Below are 26,210 nucleotides of genomic sequence, written 5' to 3'. Positions count from 1 at the left end.
TTTTTGCTCTTGAACTGGGGGGGTCGACTTTTTTTCCTTTTGGAATTTTATATTTTAACTATTTTTATTGGATTCAAATAGGGGGGGTATTTGCTTATTTACGAATAATATCTTAAGTATTGACTATTTCATTTACATAAATGATATTAGGCATAAATAAGTGTTTGTCGTGTGTCTGTCCTGCTTTCTAGCATAAGTGGCATAAATAAATGTGTTTGTCCTGTGTCTGTCCTGCTTTCTAGCATAAGTGTCTGTCCTGCTTTCCCACTAACTGAAACTCCTATTTGGACTTTGTTTTTGCAAAATCTGATAGTTTCATTGTGTTTAAATGGCCTAAAATAGGCTGAATACCAAGTTTCAGACCCAAACTAGGTCTAAAACCCACCGACATGAGGCTTCAAGTAGAGAAAAAAAAAAAGTGCACCAACTCGGCAAGATCTCGACTCGACTCGGTTTTTCAAGGGTCCGAGTTGGCACCGAGACCCGAGTTTTTAAATCTTGCTCTTAGTCAACTAGGAATTAGAAATTAGAGAATAAATAGGAGGCTATATTCAAAAAACACAAAAAGGAGAAAGAAAGATTCTAGTCAACCTAAAATTAACAATTAGAGATTAAATAGGAAAGTTAAAAAAAAAAAAAAAAAAAAAAGGGAGGGCAGAATAGAATCGTGGGAGAGAGAGATCATGAGAGATAAGGAGAGAGAGGAGCATAAAAGGGAAGAGATCGAGAGAGGGAGAGAGGGAGAGAAAGAGAGAGAGAGAGAGAGAGAGAGAGAGAGAGAAGCGAATAACAACAGAAAAAAAAAAAAAAAAAAAAAAAGGACAGGAAAAAGGGGGCAGAAAACTGAGAAGAAGAAGAAGAGAGGAGGAGGACTACTGCCAGTTGCTACTACTGTGATAGTACAACCAACTGCTGCTGTTGTTCACTGCTAATAGGAGGACTGCTGCTCACCTGTGGCTCGGATTTTCTGATCCGTTTCTGCAGCAACTTCAGACCTATATAACTGGAGATCTGTCCACTAGAATCGAGTGAAATTTGGAGGATAAACTTCTGCCAATCTCTACTCTGTTTTATCCCAATTTGAATCAGATCTGGTGGCTGGTTAGTTTGCATCCCTTAACCTTCTAATTTCTTAATCTATTGGGATCTTAGGGTTTGGAAGTTGTTTGACCCTGAAATTTCAGTAACTTTTCATCTGCATTAGACCTTGACTCCTTAGGGTAACAACCCCATTCGAGCCATACAGTTTCTAACTCTGGTTCAGGTTACTTCTGCCCATATAACTCTCTGTTTTGGGCCTGCGGCATACGTGTTAGCTGCTGATCATTGACTCCTTTGCTGGGACTGCTATATGTCTATTGTGGGTATTGTTGGGGTTAGTTTACTTGTGAATTAACCTTACATTAATCCTACTCAATCGATTTTTAGATCTGAAATCTTGTAGGGACAGCATGTGTACACGTGATGGGAATTTATTTAGGTGACCTAAGAGTAGATTCTAGGGGAATAAAATAGTGTTTTGGTATTTAGATTATGTGAGTTTTTTTTTTTTTTTTTTTTGGGGAGAATATAGATTATGTGAGAGTATGCATTATATTTGTAGGTTGTGATTAATTCGAGTGCTTTAACTTGGAGGGTGGAATTCACTCGTTCACAGGTCAAGGTAAGTGGAGTATAGTAGGTGTACACCAAAGTTGTGTGGTATGATTGATTTAAGTAATGTTTGGTATGTTTGTTGTTGTTGAAATATGTAAATATATGGGGATTTGAAATTGTAATCATGAGTGATATGTGGTTATGTGAGTAACGTTTTGTGATGTTAAATCTGGTTTCCGCCCCCCCCCCTTTTCTATCTCCCTGTGCATTCCCCCCCCCCCTTTTTTCCTGCTCCCCTCCTTTTGGGGTTTGGTAATGAAATTTTATTCACCAAAAAAAAAATTGTGGAAGTGGTGCCTAAAGGCTAGTGATTATTGCTTAGATGCTTTTGCATGAGTGTTATGTTATATAGAAAGAAAGTGATTGTTTAAGAGTGTAATTGGAGTGAGTGTTTGAGGGTAAATAGACTGCGCCGTGCCAAGGAGAATCATAGCCACCAGAGAGAGAGTGTGTCGTGGGGCCTCAGAAACATCCACAGTCACAAAGTGGGTGACAATGGTGTATACGTAGTCACAGAGTGGGTGACAATTGAGAGTGATTGCAGTGGGCCGTGTTTCTCTCGTGTTATGGGCGGTGGCAGTCAGTTTCCTCTCAATGCAGGCCAGAGTGATAAAGAATGTTTATAAGTAAAAGTGTGTTTGTGAAAAGTGTTATTTTTTAGACAATTAAAAGTGATTTGTTTAGTCACATATGATTGTTTGGTTGTTGTTCTGTGTTGTGCTCTTATTATATTCTGTAACACCACGCATGCATGTCATGGTTATTTTAGTGATATTTAGATGGAATTGAATATTTTTATACTTCTGTGAATATTTTATTAATATTTGTATTATGGTGGGAATGCTTTATTGTTCTTTGGTATTATTTATATGATCTTGTTATATTATTTTAATGAGTTTTAGAGTTGCTGGAGCAGTGAATTGAAAGGAAATTAAGAAGAAAAAGAGAAGTTGAGTCAAAGGTGAGGGATCCATGACTATGTACTATAATACAATGTATGCATGTTATGTGAGGGAAGCATGGGTATGAATTGTATGATGTGATGTGTTTATTGAATGATGCTTGATTTATGTATTGTTATATGAATGAATGTCATGGGAATGCTTAAAGTGTTTACTCGATAATATTTGGATGTTGTCCGAAGTATGACATGAGATGTTTATATGAAATGATGCATATGGTATATGAATGTGATTTGAAATCTGATATATGTCATGCAATGAAATATGTATGAGAATGATTTCACATGTTATACCAAGAGAAAGTAATGAATGATATGAAACGAAAAGGGTAATGAAGAGATAAAGTAAATGAATGAAAGAGAAGCATGTATGTATGTATATATGGTTAATGGTAACTTTGTAAAACATCTCTATGGTTACCGTCCCCTTTCCAGTAGGGGGTTATGTACTGGATGAGGGTCTTATAATGAGTAGGACCATGTCCGCTCCAGGGCTCCGGTCACCTGGAACAAGGTGTAGATGTGACCTACAATGAACTAGAGCTTGTCCTCCCCCAGGGCTACAGTGCCTGGATACATGGGAGTAGAGCCCGTCTATATTAGTATGATGCTTATTAGATGAGGGTTCCTTCCCCAGGGCTCCAGTTTTTGGATACATGGAAGAAGAGCCCGTCTAAATGGTATGATGTTTATTAGATGAGGGTTCCTCTCTCAGGGCTCCGGTGCCTGGATACACGGAAGTAGAGCTCGTCTATAATGCTCACTGTATCATACTCCCCAAGGTTGCAATGCCTAGGAATACGAGTAGAATAATGATACGATGTCAACTACTACCCTCAACAGATTGTGCACTACGGTAGTTCACTAAATGGCCAAGACCTGACCTAACTAATTAAAGAATGAATTTCTATGGTTTTTCATTTATGTCTTTGTATCCATTATTGTATTTTTCAATGCATGTGTGTATAGAATCATGTGTACCTCACTGGGCGTAAGCTCATCCCATATATGTTGATATTTGTCAGATGAGGAGGCTTGTGCAACTCTAGTGTATGTGAGTTGAGAACCCAAGGTTAGGGCCCAAAAGACATTTTGTGATGTTATAAACAGTTGACTTTTTGAACTGTAAATAACACTTTGATATGTTTGATTCAGACTTTTGTATATGCATAAATGTAGCTATTTGCCACCAATGCATAAGTTAACTCTTAAAATGTAACTTAACCTTTATGCTTCCGCTATGTTGTATGCGATACTGGGATTTTTGTTACTACTTTTACATGTTTATTTGTGACCTTCTGGGTCGGCGCCTGCGAGAGCAATGCTTAGAACCATGTCTGGGTTCGGGGTGTTACATATTCTGTCTTACTAGGCTGTTTAGCTCAACCTAATTTTTTTTTTTTCATCACAAAGGATTGAGCCACAGAAAAGTTTTTGGTTGAGAGTTCGAGGGTGACTCAAAGATCTATTTTCATTGTTTACTATTTTATTTCATTAGATGGATGTAATAGGGAGCAGTTTGAGAGAGAAACTCTGATAGATTGGTTTTTGAGGTTTTAGTTTGGACAAACCTTACCTGTAACCGATTTTTAGCAGTAATAATTATTGCTGCTACTGCTGTTGTTCCTACATGCTGAAGACTCCCTTGTTACTCATACAATCGAGGGATTGATCTGCTGGTTTTAGAATCTGGAATCAATGTGCTGTTATATCAGGTATTCTTCCTATGATATAGCAGAACACTGGTAGTGATCTAAAGTTAGTTTTCTGTGCTGTTTTTTTCCTAGTATACGTTATCTCAGTTATTCCTTCCTGTGATAGCAGAAATTCTGTTAGTGATCGGAAGTCAGTATATGTGGCTGTAATTCTCAATTGTACTCCATGTGATATGGCAGTCTTCTGTAGAACTCTGTTTCATGACCAAAAAATTCTGCAGAACTCAGTTTTGCAACCTGAAGCTAATATAAGTGTCCAGGGATCTGGTATATCCATTCTCTTTTCTATTTCTTTTTTTTTTTCTTTTTTTGTGTGTATGTATGCTGCTTCTTTGTGACCTAGTATTGGAGTGTGTGCCTGCATAGATCTGTGTGACTAGCTGAAAATACTATCGTATTGTCGACAATGGGAGACTCTACGGCTGCAGTTGATAATGAATGTTCTGATCACAGCTATTTAACTGCAAGGTGCTTCTAATTCTCCTACAATATCAAGCTGTGAAAGTGTATGTCAATGCAAAAAGAAAATTATAATATCTTACAACAATCCTCCAACCCATGATTCTAAGGAATATGAAGAATAGATGAGAGAGACTGACTATTCAAGTGTAGTTCTGAAACAGCATGGAACAATCAATTGCCAGCTAATATTCTATTCTGTTCCACAATACTGCCAAAGGTGTTTAGGAAGATATTAAGGAAAGTTTTTCTCAAGATAAGAATATTTCTCGTGTCTATAATCAATATGAGAAAAAATTTTATAAGGAATGTAGGAGCAACTCAATGTCTATCAGCCTCTGAAAGCAGCAACGAGTAGAGTTCCAAGTGGCCAAGTTCTTGTCTGGCCTTACTTCTGACCTCCAACCTATTATGAATCAAATCCTTACTGGTGAGAGTATTTCATCCAAGAATGATGCAGCATATTAATTCTCCCTCTTCCAAAGGAGAAATCTAGAGGTATCAGATCCTTTCCAAAAAAAAGGGGACATCAGAGATTCCAACAATTTGATGGTCGATTGGGGCAATGCAAAGATACCAGACCAATAAACGTAGGATGACTGACGAACTGATCTGATAAGCTCTAATCTGCCGGCATAGGAAAGGAGCTTACCTTTTCAAAATTGAAGCCTCTTCCGAATGAGATCAAGCATGGGAGTACAATGGTGAGCAGATAATCTGCTGGAATCAAAAGTAAGCCTAAATACTTGACCGGAAGATGACCAATAGAGAATCCAGACATCTCAATCAAACTAGCCTTGTCTGCTTCGGACACGCTAGCTAAAAACAAAAGAGATTTCTCCGGATTGATGCGGAGATCCGATAGATCCTCAAAGTGTTGTAGGCAAGACATAATGGCCTCAAGGGAAGCTATGCTTGCTTTGGCGAATATCATTAGATCATCTGCGAATGCAAGATGGGAGAGCTTGATAGAATTACACTCGGGAATCGGAGAGATAAGCGGTTGATCTGTGCTACACTGGATACTCCAAGAGAGAACTTCAGGAGCCAGGGTGAAGATGTATGGGGAGAGAGGGCATCCCTGACGAATTCCAGCTGAGGAGGCAAAATAGCATCCCGAAATACCATTGACCAACACTGAGAAGCAAGGAGTAGAGATGCAGTAGTGGATCCAATTTACAAACACTGGGGTGAAAGCCCATCTTAAGCATGACCTTGCTATAAAATCTCATCTCAAAGAGTCAAAGGCTTTGTGAATGTCTATCTTCATGAGCGCAGGGGGTGTAATTTCCTTTCAAAACCTCTGACAATCTCATTGCAAAGAAGGATATTATCCGAGATAGTCCTACCAGCTATGAAGGCCAACTGATTGTCACTAACTAGCTGGTCAACTACCAACTTAATACTATTGGCAAGGATTTTGGCAATAAACTTGTACAAAAGATTGCACAGGGAGCTGGATCTAAAGTCAAGTCATAATGGAAGTACCTTCCTTCTTAGGAATTACGCAAAGGAAGGAGTGATTGATGCCCTTGATCTGACTTGGGTTGTAGAAGAAACTCTTGACAGCCTTGATAAGATCTTCTTTAATATTGTCGCAGAGGAAAAGAAAAAGCCCTTACTGAACCCATCTGGCTCAAGGACTCCAAGTCACACTGTCACAATGTGTCATCATAGGTGCATCAAAAGTACAATTCCAAATCGTGCATAGATAACGCCACTCCAATAGGCATCTTGGCCCTCTGCAATTCACAAACCCTGATGGATCGACTCTTCAACTTATGCAAGGTAAACCCACTCCAGGACATGGATCACTGGGTCATGAAAAAAGACAAATATGCATATGTAGACCCACTATAGGTGCTGGGCAAAGAAGGCTGATATGGTGGATGAGGGTGGTGACTGTGTACGTAAAAAGGCTCTCAACAAAGGATGAGCAAATATCTAGCTGAGCCTCAGACTTAGTGGGGTACGAAGATTGACCATATCACTATATTCAGAAACATAGCTAATGTAGTTGAAGGGTAGTACAGGCCATTACCCAGAACCACTACCACCCTCAAGAATCATGCGACCTAGCGTGCATGCTATCTTCCATCTTGTCTACTCTAAACCAAAGTTTAAAATTTAGATAGGGTAGGCCCATTCACCCCCTGCGAAACCAAAATGTTTCAGCAAAATGGAGATGAAATTTGGTCCATTTAAGCGAAATTGAGAGAAATGGTGGGATTTTTCCTTGAAACATAGGGGATGCCTATTTAAGCATGAATACACATGTTTGAATCATTAGATTGAAGAAAAAAAATACCTAAAGTGGTAATTTGACTTCAGAGCCTATGACTCTAGTGTATAGCATAGCCTGCTGTATCCTTTCCCTTATCGAACCTACTCTACCAATAATTTATTTCTAGAACAAACAACATTCAATCAAAACAATTGAAATATGCATTAGGAATGAAGAACCCTAAATTTAGCAAGCATTCCACAATTATTAGTACGAAACCATTCAACATTACAATCATCCTTAAATCCATAAACTATTGTCAAAATTGTCATCATAGACAATAAGTACAAGTTGACAACCCTAGACATACATAAATACCACATATTGTTCTGCGGGTAGATCGATGTTTCCCCTTGACATATGATGGCTATGTCATCTCAGCCTGAAGAATGTCTCTAAGTCCTTCACAACAGCCCTATAGGTGGAATGATAAACGTATGAGGTAACCCTACCTAAGGTATAGATCATTGGGCTGTGAAGGTGCATATGTGGACCCACCGTAACTGCTTCATGGAGCAGGCATGGTTGGGGGGTCAGGGATGAGAAGATGCTCTCAACAAAAGATGTCCCACTTTGTGACTGAACCTCAGACTCAATAGGGATTGAAGAGCCACCACTATACTGGCCATATCTACCATACCCATCATATCCACCTGTTGAGATGTTGGGAATTATAGAGGTACAGTCCCACATCGGTTAAATTCGCTCCTTGGTGTCTTCATATACTTAAGGAGCTACCTCCACCTAATGCCTTAAATGTTTTGGGTTGGACCCTCCAAAAATGTTATGAAATTTTATTAATCTCTAATCAATTCTTTATTTATTTATATATTTTTTAATATTTATATCAACCAAATATTACATCAAAAGTCAAAACTACTGTAAGCGCAAAACAATTCAGGCATATCAGATCTCCAAGGTTGATCAATCAATTAGTTGCATCGATTGTACAGAAAATATCATAAAACACTCATGTATCACATCTTTCCAAACTAATCAGTACCTTTCATTTAATAAATTCTCTCGTTCTTTCCGGTCCAAGGCCTCAAACCGTGGGTCCTTGCCCCATTTCTTTTTGAGTGTCTGGTAATCAGTTTTATGATCAATATCCTGATACGTGCAGCAAGTCAGTACGCCTGTCCAGAGTTTTAAACCAAAAGGCTTTCTCTAATTGAAAATTAGGAATAGAAAATTAAAAATAAAATTGTACACATTTTAATTCACAGAAATCTTATACAACCTCAGAAGCTTCTTCTAACAGCTGTTTGAAGCCCTCAATCGCAGCCTTCTGAGCAGCTCGTTTTTCCTTGCGTACCTCTTCAGCTCGTGTCCGAACATAATGTTCAAACAGTGCTCTTCGACTACTATAACCTGGAACTGCCTGTAATAAGTAAAACAATTTCACTAAGAGCACTGATGGCATAAAAAAAATAAAATAAAATAAAAAACTCCACTAAAAAGTATCTACATAATAGTTTCATCTACAGAAATGGTACAGTAACACATGCTGCCACCATCTTCGAATAGAAAGGGGTGGATCCCTCAACCATCAAAATCCATCATTTACAGGTGGTTGACTCTGACTCCTTCCCTAATGGGACAATGCAAATTAGCTAATTGCCTAATTATCTGTCAATATATTAGGGATCATGACCAAGGCACTTGTGCCTAGGCGATGCCTTAACTAATGTAGAAACAATAATACATCCTAGAGCAGCAAGCCTGCAACTAATACAGCTCAAAGCTGAAGTAAATTAAACGAGAAACAGAACATCAATAAGCATCCATTTACAGAAAAACTGGTAATAAAATAGCATATATCAGCTCAGCAGTCATAAAACTAGGCCATTCAGATACATCAGCACTTACCTATATACCACTAGAATTAATTGTTTAAGGAAATTTTCAGCCACTAAACAGTTCAAAGTTCATTATTCATTTGACCAAGGTCTCCTCCATTATCCATAAAGGAATTTGGTGTTCTGGGCCTAGCACATCCAATAATTTAATTTAGGTTTGGTCTAGTCTCTCTTCCATATTGTTGAGGCCAAGAAGGAACGGTGATTTAGTTCTATGGCATGCAAATTCTTCCAAGAAATTCACCTCTGCCTAGAATTTGATTAGATCAAAATCCCAGCAAGTTCCTTGACATAGGATTGTCTGGTTTAATTTTGAATATTCCTAGGCATAGTTTTACTGTTTGGCGTGCTTTGACCCAATCTCTTCATACCCCAAAGTTCCTCCTCAAGAGAAACCTTTTTATAGTTAATTGTTTCCTATGTTGGAACTCCTAAGAAAATGTGGACCACCTTTTATTTTCCTGTCCTTTTTCTAGATCTATTTGATGTCTGTGGCAAAATGTTGGGCAATTAAGAAGTGCCATATAGCGAAGCTATGTGTTGCAAAGTTGTGGATGTTAAGATGGATGTGCAACAAAACTAAGAAGGATAAAGTAAGGAATGAACGTTTTAGAGCTGATGTGGGAGTTGCCCCGATCAGAGACAAGCTCTAAGAATGTCTTCTGAGGTGGTTTGGCCATGTGCAAAGGAGGCCTGGGGATGCCCCAATAAGGAATAGTGATCTGATGCCGATTGAAGGAGCTAAAAGAGGTAGGGGCAGGCCTAAAATGACTATAGGTGTGGTTGTGAAGAATGACATGCGTAGTTTGGGTCTTGTGCCAAGTATGACCTCAGATAGAGCCTATTGGAGGGAAAGGATCCACATTATCGATACCATGTAATTGAGATTTTCCTGATTTCCTAGGCTATCCTTTTTCCTCTTACTTCCATTTTTTTCATTTTCCATCACTCCCTTTTCTTATCGCTTTTTTTTTTTGTGTGTGTGTGTGTGTGTGTGTGTGTGTGTGTGTGTGTGTGTGTGTGTGTGAAACGATCCGTGTAGCTGACCCCATTAAGTTGGGATAAGGCTGAGTTGTTGTTGTTGTTGTATTTGGAAAGGAATCCTTAGTAAGTGTTGGCCTCATCAACAAACTATCCTTCCCTTTCAGGGAGAATGGAAGTAGATTTTAAAAAATTATGGTAGTAAGTCAACCTCTAACATTATTGGTAAGCTTGCCTTTAGTGTTGTGATTCACCATATTTCGTAGGAAAGAAATAAAAGATGGACCAACTTGTCACATACTATAGATCAAATCTAGGAAGCCATTTCCTTTGAGATCAGAAATAAACGCTGGAACCTTTGATGCAGAATTATCACCAAACTGGGCTTCTTTTATTAGGAATAAGTCTAGGGTCGGGATATATATATGTTGGGCCTTTGATCCCAAGGGTTTTCTATGTAATAGGCCACTTTAATGAGCCTAAACTAGGGGTATATAGGTTGCATACAGGATTAGCCCAATACTTAGTTTATTTTTATGTTTTGAAATTGAACCGGTTCAAATTGGTTGCATCCAATTGGTTCAATTTAAGTAATCATGTGACTTGGTTAAGTGGTCATGTGATGTAAGTTGGGCTGGATTAGGACTCTATAAGTCCAGCCATGTTTTGAGTCTATTTTCTTTAGTATTCTAGTTTCCTAGTCAGTATAAGTTACCTAATAGGTTAGGGATAGGGTTAGGCCATTCCTTTTTAGTGTTTAAGTCTATTTTTGAGTCTTCTATATAAGTTTGTAAGGGAGGCCAGCATTGAATACGAATTTTGATTAATGAAAAAGCTTTTGTTTGCTGCCATCGCTGCTGCCCTGCTCTATTGAGTGTTGCTCCTTGTGAGTATGCATCCTTGTGGTTCTATCAAGGTGGAAAGGGACTGGTGGAATCCGGTTGACTCCTCACGCCGTGACAGCTGCGAGGATCTTCTTCAATTCGAAGGTGGTTCTATCCTTCACAACTGTTCAAGCTGCTGCCAGTGGAATCTCCAGTAAGTTTGACACCCAATTTCTTCTTCTAACCCTCTAATCCTTTCCCCCAGTCGATCCCCTTTATTTTTTGTTTGAATCCCATAAACCCTAACTCCATTAAACCCTAGACCTTGCTGCCCAGCCATATTTAACCATTAGAATTACTTCAAATTCAAACCACAGCCTCTCCTTAGCACCCCCTACACTCGACCCAAGCTGCTGCCCCTATTTGTCTTTGAAAACCCTAAATTTGACCTAATTTCTAAAACCCAAAACCTGAAACCCTAACCCTAATTTCTGGAATTTTGAATTCTCATCTAAACCTAACCAAATCTAGCTTTCTAAACTCCCCAAAACCTGCCTAGTTTAATCGTATAAACTATATTCCCATTATCCTACCCTAACCCTTGGAATTGACCTAAATCCTAGTGCTGTCCATTCGAACCAGCAACCCCTTTTGTTATTTGATATTGTTGTTTGGCTCCTAGAAGGTCTCCTACCTATCTAGGACTACATTAACCTTCCTCTAATTTCTCCCCCATCCCCAACTTTTTGATGTATCATCCTTTTATTGATGTTTCTGCCCTCCCCTAGCTTTTGCTGTATCACCATTTTATTGATGTTTATGCCCCTCCCTGGCTTTTGGTGTTCAACCTTTGTTTAATTGTTTTCCCCTCCCCTGGTTTTTGATCTATCATCATTTTATTAGTTGTTTTGGTGTTCAGATAGGGGTCCCCCTTTCGTCTAGCCTTTGGGATCTGTCATTGTACTCTTCTTTTTCTCTTAATTAATTTTCCATTCACCTCCCAGAAAAAAATGGTCCGTACAGAATTATTTTATTCACCAGGTGTAAAAATGCAAGTTCAAAATTTGAATAATGGGTCTTTAGCATAGTAACCAAGGCCTCACTTACGCCATACAATGCCAAGGCCCTTTGTAATGGGCAAGGCCTTCACTCACCTAGTTTTTTACAAGACCCTCGTTTTGGTCGCCAAAGCCTCACCTATGTGTGTTACCTTGGTTGCCTTGGCCAGGTTTTGACTTAGGTGGGCTCCAATTTGAGCATGAATAATAGAATTTCAAAAAATAATAATAATAAGTTTCTCTGTATGCTTTTATGGTGCACAATTGTAGCTTGTAACACATTTAAGGAGGGTTAAAATTGGAAATTAGTTTGCTTTCAAATTTTTGTGGTTAGTTGTTTCAAATCATTTTCCCTTAAATTTGGTTTAAAGTTTCCTATTAATCCAACTATATATTGGTCATCTTTCTCACCTACCCTGTTTTCCCATATTCTTCACAGACAACCTGTTGCCCCTTTGATACCTGAGATATTCCTGAGGTATTTCGCAGACTAATGAAGCAGACTACCAGTGACACTTGACCTGAGTCTCATGCTATTCAGATCATCTTCTGTTGAGTTATTAAATTAATCTCATTCTGCCCTATTGTTTTCTCCTATTTCCTGGTTGTCTTTCTTGATTCTCTTAAAAAATTTGCCCCACAATATCTATTTAATTTCCTCCTCTATTCCATATGGCAAATATTATGTATATCCTCTCCTCTCATAGATCTCATCGATTTCCGTTTTCGAATTCTCAGATAGACTCTGTCTTATCTCAATATTAGTTTCAGATTTAAGTCTTAATAATTCCCTGCTAGTTCCCACTAGTTTCCTATAAAATTTATCACAATTTCTATCACATTTTAATGTAAACTAATCCTGAAACAGTAAAATTCAGCAAGAGATTAGTACAAACAGCATCGCAGAAACAGATACTAAAGACCAGAAATAGGTGCAAATTTATAACTCTGGCCTGACATATCAGGAAAAACTAGAAAAATGGTTGAGTATTACTCAAAAGCAATAGAATAACTCCGAAATTCTCTCTGAAAACAAATAAGTGGTCTGACCTACACAGACAATTCCTAATGGCACTAGGAAAATAGGTCTGCAGCTATGGAACTAGAATTTTAGTTGCTGAAACCAGAATTTTATGCCAGAATTCCAAAGGGAAGTATATCAGAAACTGATGTACAAAATTTGAGACAATACAAATCACTAACTAGCATAGTTGTTAAGCCGCCGACTAGGCGTCGAGGTGCCTTTTTGCGCCAATGAGACAGCATGCCTTGTTTGATGCAAGAAAGATGACCGCCTTGGAAGCCTAGGCGTCGCCTTGTGGCCTTGAAACAGCACACATTATACTATATCAGTTTTTTGACACTTCACAAGTTTACATTGATTTATGTTTATTGACCTCCTTTGGAACTCGACCTCCATTGGTAACATCACCTCCCATGTATCCTCATCTCTCCCTTGTCCAATCTCAGCTTCAGATTGACATGCTCAACTCTTTGTTGGCTGAGGAAGAGAAGAGGCTTTCCATTGAGCTCTCTTCTCTCTCCTCCCAAGAAGAGAGCTTTCTCCGCCAAAAATCCCGTATCAAATGGCTGGAGCTTGGGGACTCAAATATGGCTTACTTCCATCATTCTTTGAAAGCCCGTTTGAATTCCAACTGCATCACTTTGCTTCTCGCTCGGGATGGCTCCCCGCTCACCTTTGTCCATCACATTAAGTCGGAAGCCATCTCCTACATCTCCTCCCTCTTCAGCCCCCCCCCCTCTCCCCTTCCCCTGACCTCATTAACAAAATTGTCCCCCCTTCCTTATTTGATTCCCTTCAAGCTATCCCCTCCAAGGATGAAATCATCAAAACCATTCTCTATCACAAATCCAATGGGGCCCTAGGCCCCAACGGATTTAGTATGGGATTCTTCTTCGCTAGTTGGGACCTCATTAAAGAAGACCTCATCAAAGCTATCCATAGCTTCTTCTTCAACCCCCAACCAGCTTTCTAGAATCAATCAAACTTTTCTTTGCGTCTTCCTGTCTGACTTCAGACCAATCTCACTCTGCAATCTTCTCTACAAATTCATAGCCAAAATCCTAACTAACAGGCTTCAGCTTGCTATCCACTCCTTAGTCAGCCCAAACCAATTGGCTTTCATTTCTGACAGAAGTATTGCTGATAATATCCTCCTCTGTTCGGAAATTGTTCAGGGTTTTGATCGCAAATCTCATTCACCTACTGCCCTTAAGAAAATTGACATCAACAAAACATTTCACTCCCTGCAATGGGACTTCATTAGTGATTTCTTGACCCAGATGTCCTTTCCCCCTGTCTTTGTTCGTTGGATACACTCTTGTATCTCCTCCCCTTTCTTCTCGGTTATTGTCAATGGATCCCTAGCTGGGTTCCTCCCTTCTAAAGTTGGAATCAGTCAAGGTTACCCCCTCTCTCCTTTCCTCTTCTCCCTTGCTCTTGAGGTCCTCTCTAGGAGTATCCAAGCTAAAACAGATCAGCACCTCATCTTTCCCATCCCCGAGTGCAAGAATCTCAACCTTACTCATCTTGCCTTCGCTGCCGATCTAATGATCTTCTCTAAGGCTTCCCGTTCTACCATCTCAGCCATCATGTCCTCCTTGCAGGCTCTTCAAGAGACTATCGGGTCTTCGCATAAATCTCCTGAAATCCAAAATCTTCCTCTTTGGTATACCTTGGTCTCTCCCAATGAAATACCTTGGTCTCCCTCTCATCCCTGCCAGACTGACTGGTCATCATTGTACCCATATGTTGGACCTCATCCATAAAAGGCTCCAGCTTTGGAATGGGAAACTCCTCTCCTATGCGGGGAGGATTGAATTGATCATATCAGTTCTTCAATCCTCCTACACCTACTGGTGTGGCATCTATGGGCTTCCAAAGTCTACTATCGAAGCAATGGAATCCCTCTTCTGTGCTTTCATTTGGAGGGAAAAGAATCTTCTAAATTCCTTCACCTAATCAGTTGGGCCACCATTTGCCTTCCCAAATCTAAAGGGGGTCTTGGCCTTCACAAAATCTGTGATTATAACATTGCGGGTATTCTAAAGCTAATTGGAAAATCTCCACTAGGCATGATTCTATCTGGGTCAATTGGGTCTACCCTTATCACCTCAAAAATGACTCCATCTGGACCTCCCCCCCCCCCCCATCCCATAGACTCCTCTTGGGTCTGGTGTAAAATCCTTCTCCTCTGCCCCCTTTCCCTTCGTGCCATTTCCTCTGTGATCGTCGAGGGGACCTCCATCTCCCTCTGGCTTGATCCCTGACATCCCTAGGAATCCTTTACAATTTGTTAGGTATCCGGTCGGTCTACTCTTCTAGTATTTCAAAATCTGCCCCACTCTCCACAATCATCTCCCACTGTTCTTGGTCCCCCCCTCCCTCCCCTCCCCCCAGTCTCTGTGATCGCCGATGGGACCTCCATCTCCCTCTGGCTTGCTCCCTGACACCCCTAGGAATCCTTTACAATTTGTTAGGTGTCCGGTCGGTCTACTCTTCTAGTATCTCAAAATCTGCCCTGCTCTCCACAATCATCTCCCATTGTTCTTGGTCCCTCCCCCTTCCCCTCCCTCCCCCTCCCCCACCCTCATCCCTCTCATTCGGATAAGGTTATCTGGCTCCCCTCCTCAAAAGAGCTCTTCAGTTCCAGATCTACTTGAAATTTTGTTAGGACCCCAGCCCTCTCCATACCTTGGCACTTTGGTTTAAAGCCACATCCCCTGCCATAGTTTTAACGTCTGGAGAACCCTTAACCTATGCCTCCCCCACCCAATCATTCCTCCTCCATCGCCACATCCCTGTCCCCCCCCCCTCCTGTATTTTTTGTTGGAATGGTATTGAGGATATCGATCACCTTTTATTTTCCTACCCTTTTACCTCCTCTATTTGGAAAAAGCCTTCGACTCTTTTTGGCCCCATTGTAGGAGACCCTTACCCTTCGCTCGGGAATGGCTTTGGTTGGATATGAATTTTTCTGGTAGTTCTATTTGTGTCACAGTTGGCAAGCTTGTGTTTGGGGCCGCTCTCTCACATTTGGATGGAGCAGAATCTTAGAAGATGGACCTCCAACTCCCGTTCCTTTGATTTGATTTGGAAAGCCATCTTCTTTGATGTCAACTCTAGACTTCACATGCTCCCCCATGGTTCCCTCTCCGATTCCCAAAGGAACAGGCAAATTGTTGTATCATGGGGTTTAGATGTATCTCTTTTCACAGTCTCCTACCCCCCTTCCTAGGGCTTGAGGCTTGTATAGCTCCCCCCCCCCCCTTTTCTCCCTTTCTCTCCCCTTTGGGGTTTTGGTAATGAGTTTTTTATTCACCAAAAAAAAAATGTTTATTGATTTATTTTTTTATGAATATACTTATATTATATCCTATGATTTGTTTAATATATGTTGGCTTTCTCATATTAGGTCATTACTAGCATAATTATATCATATTGCATTGATATGTCTTCTATGCTGCAAACAAGTATAATTATGTATAACTATCATTGCTATATTACATATACTCCACACCTAGGTGCCTAGGCACCTTGACCACTATGCCAACTAGATAGATGTATGAAGAATAGTGCAATCTGAAATTTAGAAGAAAACAGGAGTGCCCAAATTAGAGAAAAAAATAATAAGAAGAAAAAATAGCAAGAGGAATATTAGAAGAGAAAAAGGAGGAAAGATCACACTTGAAACAAAAGATGAACAAAATTAGGAGGGAGATCAGATTCTGGAACACCAATCCCATATGCACAGCTCAACAGCTCCAAAATTCTTGGAAAAAAAAACTCAAAATTCTTTACTCAAAACATGCTTAAGTGATGGAGATGTATACATATATAAAATTTCAAATTTCCAAAAATGAGGCATAAAAGGACTTCTAATCACTCTCTTATACTGACTTAAAAGTAAATAGACTCGAAACAGAACTCCTAAATACTATTAAGTATCCTTATCGAACTCAAACACTTAACTACTAATAACATACTAACTTCACCCCTACTTTATGAGCTTATAAATTAGTCCCATTAATGAGACCCAAGAAAATAAGAATCTAAACCTATAACATAACTACCCAAAGCCTGTTTTCAGCCCATTGTACTGCCAACAGCACCTTGTAGGCCTTCTAGACTTACGTCTAGGCCTCCATACGGGATCATATTGATCCAACCAGTCTAATGCAACTGCATCAAATTTCCAATCTGGTTCTATTGTTTATCAGTGCATTCCAGCAAGCCTTTGCCTTTCCTGTCATTTTTTGCTGGCCTCGCTCCCACAACAATTCTGTATGGGCAAAAAAGAGATGGACAAGAATTACATAAACTAGATCAACATATAAGTATTTGGATAAGAATTAGATTTTGTTGGTAATGTGAACAACCCATCCGCCTCTCTTTGAAGCAAGGAGAACTTCCAGTTTTAGGTTCTTCAAACAATTTTGTCTTCTCCATATTACAATATCTCTAGAGTCAATAACTTAATATGAGGAAATAGGAATTACTGAACTCAATCACTTGTTGCCATTATTCTTCAATTTTCTGTTGCAGGTTCATCCCATACAGATACTAAAATTGGATCAATGATCTTTTTAGGTTTCATCGTGGACCAAGCTGGTTACTTCCAATTATTCCAGCACATTTCAAACAAATTATATCCTATTTAGTAGCTTAGGAGAGTTGTTCAAGTTTGTGGGGAATGTTTATTTTCATATGTACATCTAAAGGCCATAAAGTACAGTACTTACAGGAACAAAGTTCTCCACTAAAAAGCATTTTCCGGCCGCCTTCTTGCTTTTAATCTTTTACTCCTTAGTTACTTTTTTTATCATTTCTTCTCGTCTCTATCCTTTCTTATCTGGCAAGGGGGTGGGGGCGGGGGGGGGCAGGGGTCAGGGGGCAGGGAGTATTGGTTCTTACTTCTTAGCCCTACTCTCTTCAACTAGCACAAACCTATTCATCTTGCTTGTGCATTTTAATAGAAAAGGATATATATTCAGTGCATTAATCCTATTGGTATTCTGAACCAAGAAATAACCAAACCATATGAGTTCCATACTTGTCTGGTTACCCATAATTGTCCAGAATATCAAGCTCAAACGTGTAGAATAAATTAATTAAGTCACCTTTTAATATTGAGTACCACCTATGGCATCTTGTACCCAGATGCGAAGGGCTTGAACTAAGATTTCCGGATGGATAGGATGGGGATTAGCATGAAGCCAATCTAAAAGTCTAATAGTAGGTCATGAAACCTTCTTGTTTCCAATCACATCAATGCCTTTGATGGACACTACCAGTAGTATAAAACTAAGGGCTTCAAATTTTTGCGTAGGCTTAAAACTAATACAATAATTTTTGGAAATCGAACATTCAATAAGATTGAATTCAATTGCTGTCAAACATACTGGTATCCTGTGCCCAAAAAAAAGAAAAATCCTAAGAGATTACTCTTTCAGCTCATGCATTGTACAGTAAACAAGGGCAAAGTGCTTCCAATCAACAGTAGCCCTTGCAAGTACAGGCTGCAAAGTTCAGTTTTTATCACCACCATGTAGCATACAAAGTATGGAAAATCACAGCAGAAGAAAAGGAAAATATTTTCACCCTTCACAAGTGAGCAAAAACATATGAATCCAACAAACCTGATCCAAGAAGTTCCAGTGGTAGGAAGGCCCAAAATTCCCGTTCTAAGTAATTCATAATCTTTAGACTCAACAAACCTTAAAACGCGGGTCAAATACAATCTTCGGCAGTTCCTTCTCCCATTTTGAAAATGGCGCCACTCCACGTTCTTTAAGCATCTCCTGGAACATCGATATGAAAAAATGAATAGTGTAAAAGTAACTGCAACCAAAGTTGCACAATATGCAAAAATGAGATACCAATCCACATTCATCGCCTGATATGGATACCTAATGAATTGCAAACAAATAGAGCGTGAGCTGGAGAAAGAAAATAAAGTTTAGGACATTGAATAGAAATATATAAAATGAATAAAGAAGCAACACAAAAGGAACCAATAGGTTCTATTACTATTATACCTCAAAAGGATTTAGTTTGCTCTTGCAAAATATACCATTAAGCTTCAAACTTCACATAGTGCGATTATAGCATACTGAATTATCCAGGATAAGCAATGGACCCTAGTCGTCTAGGTCTCGCTTAGGCACCAAGGTACTTCAGAGTTTAGAATTGGGCCCACATTCACTCGCCTAGTTTTTTACTCCTTTTTTTAAAATCATCCAGTTTTTAACAATTTGGCACTCGATTTGGCTGCCTAGGCATCTCCTTGGTCGCCCTGGCCAGGTTTCGAGTTAGCCAGTTAGTGGGTACTATTTTAGTTTTTTTTTTTTATTTAAACTAAGGTATAGTGATATGTTTTATGGTGCACCTAGATGCACTTTATCATATATTTTGGAGGGGGGGCTAGAATTGGAGAAAAAATAAAACCAAGGGTTTAAATATGTTTGTTTATTGCTCGTTCTGAAAGTTGAATGATCAGTGATTGATTGATGAATGCTTCATTTCTCTTCTTTAGGTGTACACCATATTGTTTACATCACAAGTAGACTAAACATGATGCGAGAAGGCAGACCCAATATGGGATTCCTCAGCCGCCTTGAAAAAGGCCTGGCCATATTAACCATTGGCTTAGGCCTTATTTCAGGAGTTTCCGGGCCTCAAATGCTTAAGACTTCTTTAGTGACTTTATAGGATATGGGATATTTGCTTTTCAGCATTTAGTATTTTTGAGCATGAAATCAAAGCCCATGTGGCCACGTATAGGGATTAAGTGTCAAGCACGAAAAAGTACTAAAGTGTTAATAAAACTGAAATGAACATGTTTTCAATGCTCATATCACATTGAGGAATTACAAACGAAAAAAATTGCCAAAATTCAATCCAATTTATCACAAGCAATTAGTTAATGACAGAACTGCCACTGGACTAAAATAGCCATTTAATTTACACAATTCCAGCACTAAAATTTCAAATAATTTCTTAGAGAAATAAACTCCAAAAGCATATGTCTGGCCCCATTGTTAGGCATGCTCCCACATCAATATGCACCATCCAATGCTCATTAAATCAATACATTGCAGACATGCATTTGTGATTTCTAGTTAATATGATACACTTAGGGCTGTAAACAGATCGGATTCGGCTCGGATAGTGCTATATCTGCATCCGCATCCGCATCCGATTAGCTATCGGATGGATTCGGATAGTGCTAAACGGATACGGATCGGATAGGATATTTTATCCGTTTACATGTAAATATAGCTTTTCGGATAGCTATAACCTATCCGTATCCGCATCCGTTTAGCTTTCGGACGGATTCGGATAGTGCTAAATGGATACGGACACGGATACGGAAACAGATTTCGGCTATTCATTTACACCCCTAGACACACTCAGGTAAAACAATGTATATACGTAAGATTTTAATACTAAGGACTTTGTCAGATTGGATCAACCCTGTCCAAATGAAAAACTTCCCAACTGAACCAAGACTTTAATTTTTGCACACCTTAAGTATCAAATAGAGAGAGAACAAAGAGCAAAGAATATGCCCGTACAACTTCAAGATGGAAATAAGTAGAAAAGCTACCTTAAACTGTATAATACATTCCTCCTTAGTAGGTCCGCTGTCCACATCCTCTGAATCTGAAGAGGAGTCTGACACATTCCCATCCCCATTAGCTTCTTTCTGTTTATCTTTGCTGCTCTCACTCTGTGGGCCCTTGACCGTAACTTCAACAGCTCTCAAACCATTTAAATCCATCATGGCAGGCCCTGAGGAAGTGGGAAGAGGTGAGGAAGTAACTGGAGTAGTAGAATCTTGCAGCTTCTTTTTTATCAAATCCAGTGCAGATGACGACCCTGCAGCACCTGAAGGTCTAAGAGCTGTGGCATCACGACCACCAGTGCTAATGGCAGGGGCATTCAAGCTAATAGGAGCAGATCCTTTATCAGATGATACACCAGTGTTTTGCACCAATGATGTATTTTCTTTTAAAGAGTCACCATCCTGCTTCTTTCTCATCTCTGCAACCTCAGCCGGAATTTGCCAGCTACTTACCTAAACAAGAAAGGAAGTTGAGGGAGCAGTCTTAGAGGTGAACCAGAAAAAAAAAATTTACAACTAAATAGAGAAGAAAATAATATTACTTATTCCCAATCAATTCATCTGAATGCGTGCATTTGCATTTCCATGTAATGAATGCCATCCAGCCAGTATGTGTTCTAGGGTCTGACCACTTGAGTGGCCAACCCTATACATCCTACAACATTATCATAGGTTTTTCATCTAAGAGGTGGATAAGATCAACTTAGCAAGCTGATCTACTCATTATACATTTGATTCTTGCAAAAGGAAAACATGTTTCAGTGACACGTGATCCAATTCCTAATGTAAATTTTCCAAAGAGAAGGATCCGAACAAATGCAATCCGACCTTCAACGTAGCAAAAACATATTAAGTTCATTGTTAAATATAAGTACCTTAGTCTTGGTGCTGTAATAATACTTCTTTCCATCATTTGTAGTGACTAATGTCCAGTCAGTACCAGCCAACTTCTCCCTGAGAATGCGAAACATGAAACCATTGGAAAAAGCTGGTTTGGATGTAAGATACCAAAAAAACCATGGCTCCAAGAGAAATAAGATCATATCCAACTTCCATGACATTAAAGACACAATAGGTGATAATGCCCATATATATATAAAATAAAATAACTGATCTGTAATATTGGAAGTTTAAGTAAATTTTTAAGAAATTCCAATCTGCTCAGCAAAACATTCAAGAGAGACCAATCATGTGGTAATGCAGATCATAGAAGGATCTGCTATGGTGGGCTTAAGAAAGAATAATAGAAGGAAGAGAAGCTAAGGGCAGTGAACAGTACCCGTGAACAGTACCTCAAGAAAAAAGAGGAGAGAGAAGAGAGATCGCACAAAACAAAGAGGGGGGGGAGAGATGGTCACACAACCATTGCTATCACACCATACCGGTACCATAAACAATTCAACTAAATCAATTCATCAAATCTGCCCAATGAGTTGGGTTACAAGCATATATATTAAAAAACAAAAAAATAGAAATTAAGTTTCCTAATTGAAAAACCTAGACTAACTAAAATAGAAACTAATAGATAGTATCCTAACAAATATTGGAAACTGAGTCTTCAATTTGCATTCAATCTCTACCACTGTCCATATCAATCAAATCAATGTTCACGTGAACAGTGTCGCATAAACAATACTTCGTGGTACTGTTCACGTGAACAGTAATTTTGCCCTTTTCTTCATGCTTTGATCTACATCATGTGGTTCATCCCACCTCAATCAAGTGATTCAGGTCTGCTATGTATTGGAAGTCATCTGATTGGCAAGGTTCAAAATATCAACAACTAATTGTCAGATTGAAACTATGAGTACATTTGTGAGGGAACCAAGAAATATGTACATAATACATATCTAGAACATCATAACAAACCTACTACAGTTAAAACTATATTGACTTTGTTAAATATCAAGTGAAAAAGAAATGCCTTTTCTACCAAGGAAATAAGGGAATATAGACTCATTGATGCAGTAGCAATGAACTGGCCGGATAAATATGGCCATGTTTAGAGAACCACTCCCAAAAGAACAGCCCAAAATTTAATCTAAGGTCCATTCCAAAAACCAAGGAGTTGGGCTCAATTTTAGGCCCATATAGGGGTTGCCACTGGTGATTTGTTAGTCTTTAGCAAATTTAAGTTATTGGAGCGCATATTCGTATTTTTTATTTTAAAGTAGTAGTCCCTAGCTGTTAGTGTCAGGTCCAAGTACCTAATGGATTAAATTAATTTAAAAAGTCTGTAAATTTCTAAAAACTGTTGGTTGGACTCTGTTATTCTTTGAGAGAGAGAGAGAGAGAGAGAGAGATGGTCTTCTTTTCCTGTTTTTGGATCTTTATACTTAAAAGCAACCCCCGTAGGTCATTTGATTAGAACAATAAATGTATTACCCCTAGGTCAATATGATTTGAACAATAAAAAGTTTTTTCTTATCATTTTCTCCGACCTTCGGTTTCTTCTTTTCTTTCTTCTCATCATTTTCTCTCTCCCCCCATCGTGTTTTTTTTTTCTGCTATTTTCTCTCTTTCTTCTGTTGAACTCTTCTTTTGTTTTTTTCCCTTCTATTTTCTCCAACCTTTTTCTTCACTGCAGGCAGCTACCTCTGCAGAGATCAGAACCTGTACTTCTCAGCAAACAGGTTAGCTTATACTATCAAATATACATATTGGTACCTGTTTCTTTTCACTTATCTCTGATCTGCATTCTGCCCATAGTTGTCATGGCATCGCCATGGCCCCGCCATGGCGTCCTGGCGCTGGGGAAAAGGGCATATCGAGATCCGCCATGGTATATGTATAAATATCGAGCGATATGGCTTCCATGGCGTCGCCATGGACGCCATACCACGATATATGGGTATGTCGACCGATATTTGAACATTTAATGTATAAAAGTCAGGTCTATATTTTTTATTTTTTTTAAAACGATTTAATAACTTAGATGCTTTTTCGTTAATGTGTATTGGAGGTGTAACTTGAAAAGTTACACCTGCAATACACATTATCATAAAACTTAAAAATATTAAACATAATAACTTATACGGTTATACCCAATGGGGGGAAATAGAAATCGCAAAAGGGAAAATCGAGAGGAGAGGGATCGTGACTCCGGCAACGGTAACTTCGTCGCTTCCTGCAACTCTCGAGTCTCGGCAGCCTTCGAACAAGTTCGAACTTCTCCAGTTCTCCGGCAATCTCCAGGACTCCAACTCTCCAAGTAAGTAAATTTTTATTTTTTTTTTAATTTGGATCTTCTTCCTCCTCCCAGGCAGACCTCGTCTTCTTCTTCTTAACTTCTTCTTCTTCAGTTCTTCTCCTCCCAGCCTCCGGTAGTGATTACAGCCAGTAGTATCGTTTTTTTTTTTTTTTTTTTTTTTTTCTCTTGCCTTGCTTCCTCCTCCCAGGCAGACCTCTTCTTCTTCTTCGTAACTTCTTCTTCTTCAGTTCTTCTCCTCCCAGCCTCCGGTAGTGATTACAGCCAGTAGTATCGTTTTTATTTTTATTTTTTCTCTTGCCTTGCACAGCCACATTTACACACACAGAGACAGGGAGAGAGTCGAGAGACAGAGGGGGGGATTTATTTCAGTTAGTAGTCCTCGACTCCTCTCGGTTTTTATTTTCTTTTTTCGTTTTTCTTCTTTGCTTGTACAGTCACAGAGACAGGGACATAGTCAAGAGACAGAGGGGGGAGGGATTTATTCCAGTCAGTGCTGTAACCATAGTCCTCTCGGTTTTTTTTTTTTTTTTTTTTTTTTTCTTCTTTGCTTGTACAGTCACAGAGACAGGGACATAGTCGAGAGAGAGAGGGGAGGGATTTATTCCAGTCAGAGCTGTAACCATAGTCCTCTCGGTTTTTTTTTTTTTTTTCTTTTTTCTTCTTCTTGCCTTGCAACTAGCTTGCTTACAGTCACAGACCTTGGGACTTCTTGCCTTGCATTTTTTTTTTCTTCTTCTTGCCCTGCACAGTGCACACATACACACAGTGTCACACACAGAGACAGCGAGAGAGTCGAGAGACAGAAGGGGGGAGGGATTTATTACAGCCGCACTATCTCCGTTTTTTGTTTTTTTTTTTCCTTTTTCTTGCCTTGCAGTTGCAGGGTTGCACAGTCACAGAGAAGGTGTTTGTTTTTTATTTTTTCTTCTTCTTACCTTGCACACAGGCACACAGCCACAGGCCCACACATACACAGTTACACTTACACACACAGAGACAGGGAGAGAGTCGAGAGACAAGGGGGGGAGGGATTTAATAGTTATTACAGCCAGTAGTCCATCACTATTCACTGATTTCACTCACAGTCTCAGTCACAGACTCACAGTGTCACACACACAACAGCAGCAAGCACATATTCAACTCCATAATTTCTTTTTTTTTTTTCCCCTCCATCCATTAATGTTAATCTGCCAAAAACCAGTACTTGGATTTTGTGTTTTGACTGTTTTCCATCCTAGTTCAGCTTAATGTTAATATGCTAAAAACCAGTTTAATTGTTTTTTTTTTTTTTTTGTTACCTTTGTAGTCTACTAGTGTCTTTCACTCAACTAATGAATGGTTCTACACCAATTAGTAGTGGGGGTGAAAATATTGTAAGTACTGGAGCTACTCCAGGATATGATCCAAGCAAAGACCCAACAAGAAAGGCCAAATCAAATGACCCTGGGTGGAAGTATGGGTATTGGCCAGATCTAACAAACAAGAATGTTGTTAAATGTACCTTTTGTGACAAAGAAATGAGTTGTGGAATTAAAAGATTGAAGCAACATTTGGTGGGTGGATATGGAGACGTTATTAAGTGTACCAAGACGAATGATTCTATTTCTCAAGTGATGAGGGAAGCTCTAAATAAAAAAAAGAAGAAACAAATTACAGAAGTATTGGATGATGATGATGGTGATGATGATGTTGTAGAAGTTGGAGGGCAAATTCAATCAGAAGATACTCTAGAAGGACAATCCCAGACTCCTACAGCTGCTAGGGTGGCTCCTAGCTCTGGGACAATTGCTAAGAAAAGAAAGGTTACTCAGCCTCAAGTAAGGGGTCCCATGGATGCTCATGTTAGACGGACTCCTGAGCAAGTAGTCAATGAGAGGCATAATAGTAGTTCTACTCAGACTACTATAGAGAACCGTTTTAGGACACCAGAAAAAAAAGCCCGAGTTGATTATCACATTGCTAAGTGGATGTATCAGCAAAGTATCCCATTCAATGCTATTAAGGCAAGGACCTTTGAGGTGATGTGCGAGTCTATTGCACAATATGGTTCTGGATATATTCCACCTTCATATCATCAAGTGAGAGTGCCATTGTTAAGAAATGTTGTGAATGAAACTGCAGAGATGAAGAAAAAATATGAAGAGTATTGGAAGCAGTATGGGTGCACTCTTATGTCTGATGGATGGATGGATAAACGGGGAAGGCACTTAATTAATTTTCTCGTTAATTGTCCAGAGGGGACTTATTTCATGGGATCTGTTGATGCATTTGGTATGGTTCAAAGTGCACAAATGCTATTTGAATTGCTTGATAGCAAAATTGATGAGATTGGTGAGGATTATGTCATTCAAGTTGTGACTGACAATGCTTCAAACTATAAGTTGGCTGGTAAAATGCTTATGGAAAAGAGAAGAAAGCTATACTGGACTCCTTGTGCAGCCCATTGTTTAGACCTGATGTTGGAGGATATAGGTGGTCTGAAAGACTTTAAGAATGTGATAGGTAAGGCAAAAAAAATAACCACCTTCATCTACAAGCACACACGTCTTCTTGA

The 26,210-nt window shown here is 39.2% G+C and overlaps 1 protein-coding gene and 1 long non-coding RNA gene across 4 annotated transcripts in view; one reads left to right on the top strand and one right to left on the bottom strand.

The window, feature by feature from the left end:
* The window catches only part of LOC122644581 (pre-mRNA-processing protein 40C), a 94,287-nt gene that overhangs the window by 43,225 nt on the left and 24,852 nt on the right, over positions 1–26,210 (bottom strand). For all 3 annotated transcript variants that reach the window (XM_043837960.1, XM_043837959.1, XM_043837958.1), the window contains exons 8-12: positions 21,321–21,399; positions 20,428–20,898; positions 18,536–18,619; positions 8,316–8,456; positions 8,079–8,185 (exon numbers count right to left, since the gene is read on the bottom strand). In XM_043837960.1, coding sequence (XP_043693895.1) covers positions 8,079–8,185; positions 8,316–8,456; positions 18,536–18,619; positions 20,428–20,898; positions 21,321–21,399 — 882 coding nt within the window. The remainder of the gene's footprint in view (positions 1–8,078; positions 8,186–8,315; positions 8,457–18,535; positions 18,620–20,427; positions 20,899–21,320; positions 21,400–26,210) is intronic.
* On the top strand, positions 881–25,165 carry LOC122644587. Its single transcript, XR_006330417.1, has 4 exons — positions 881–893; positions 6,305–6,310; positions 23,335–23,338; positions 25,052–25,165. It is a non-coding gene; the product is annotated as an uncharacterized LOC122644587 (long non-coding RNA).

This window comes from Telopea speciosissima, chromosome 11 (assembly GCF_018873765.1).
Source record: "Telopea speciosissima isolate NSW1024214 ecotype Mountain lineage chromosome 11, Tspe_v1, whole genome shotgun sequence".
Classification (NCBI taxonomy): Eukaryota; Viridiplantae; Streptophyta; class Magnoliopsida; order Proteales; family Proteaceae; genus Telopea; species Telopea speciosissima.
This window is presented reverse-complemented; position numbering and strand designations above follow the sequence as displayed.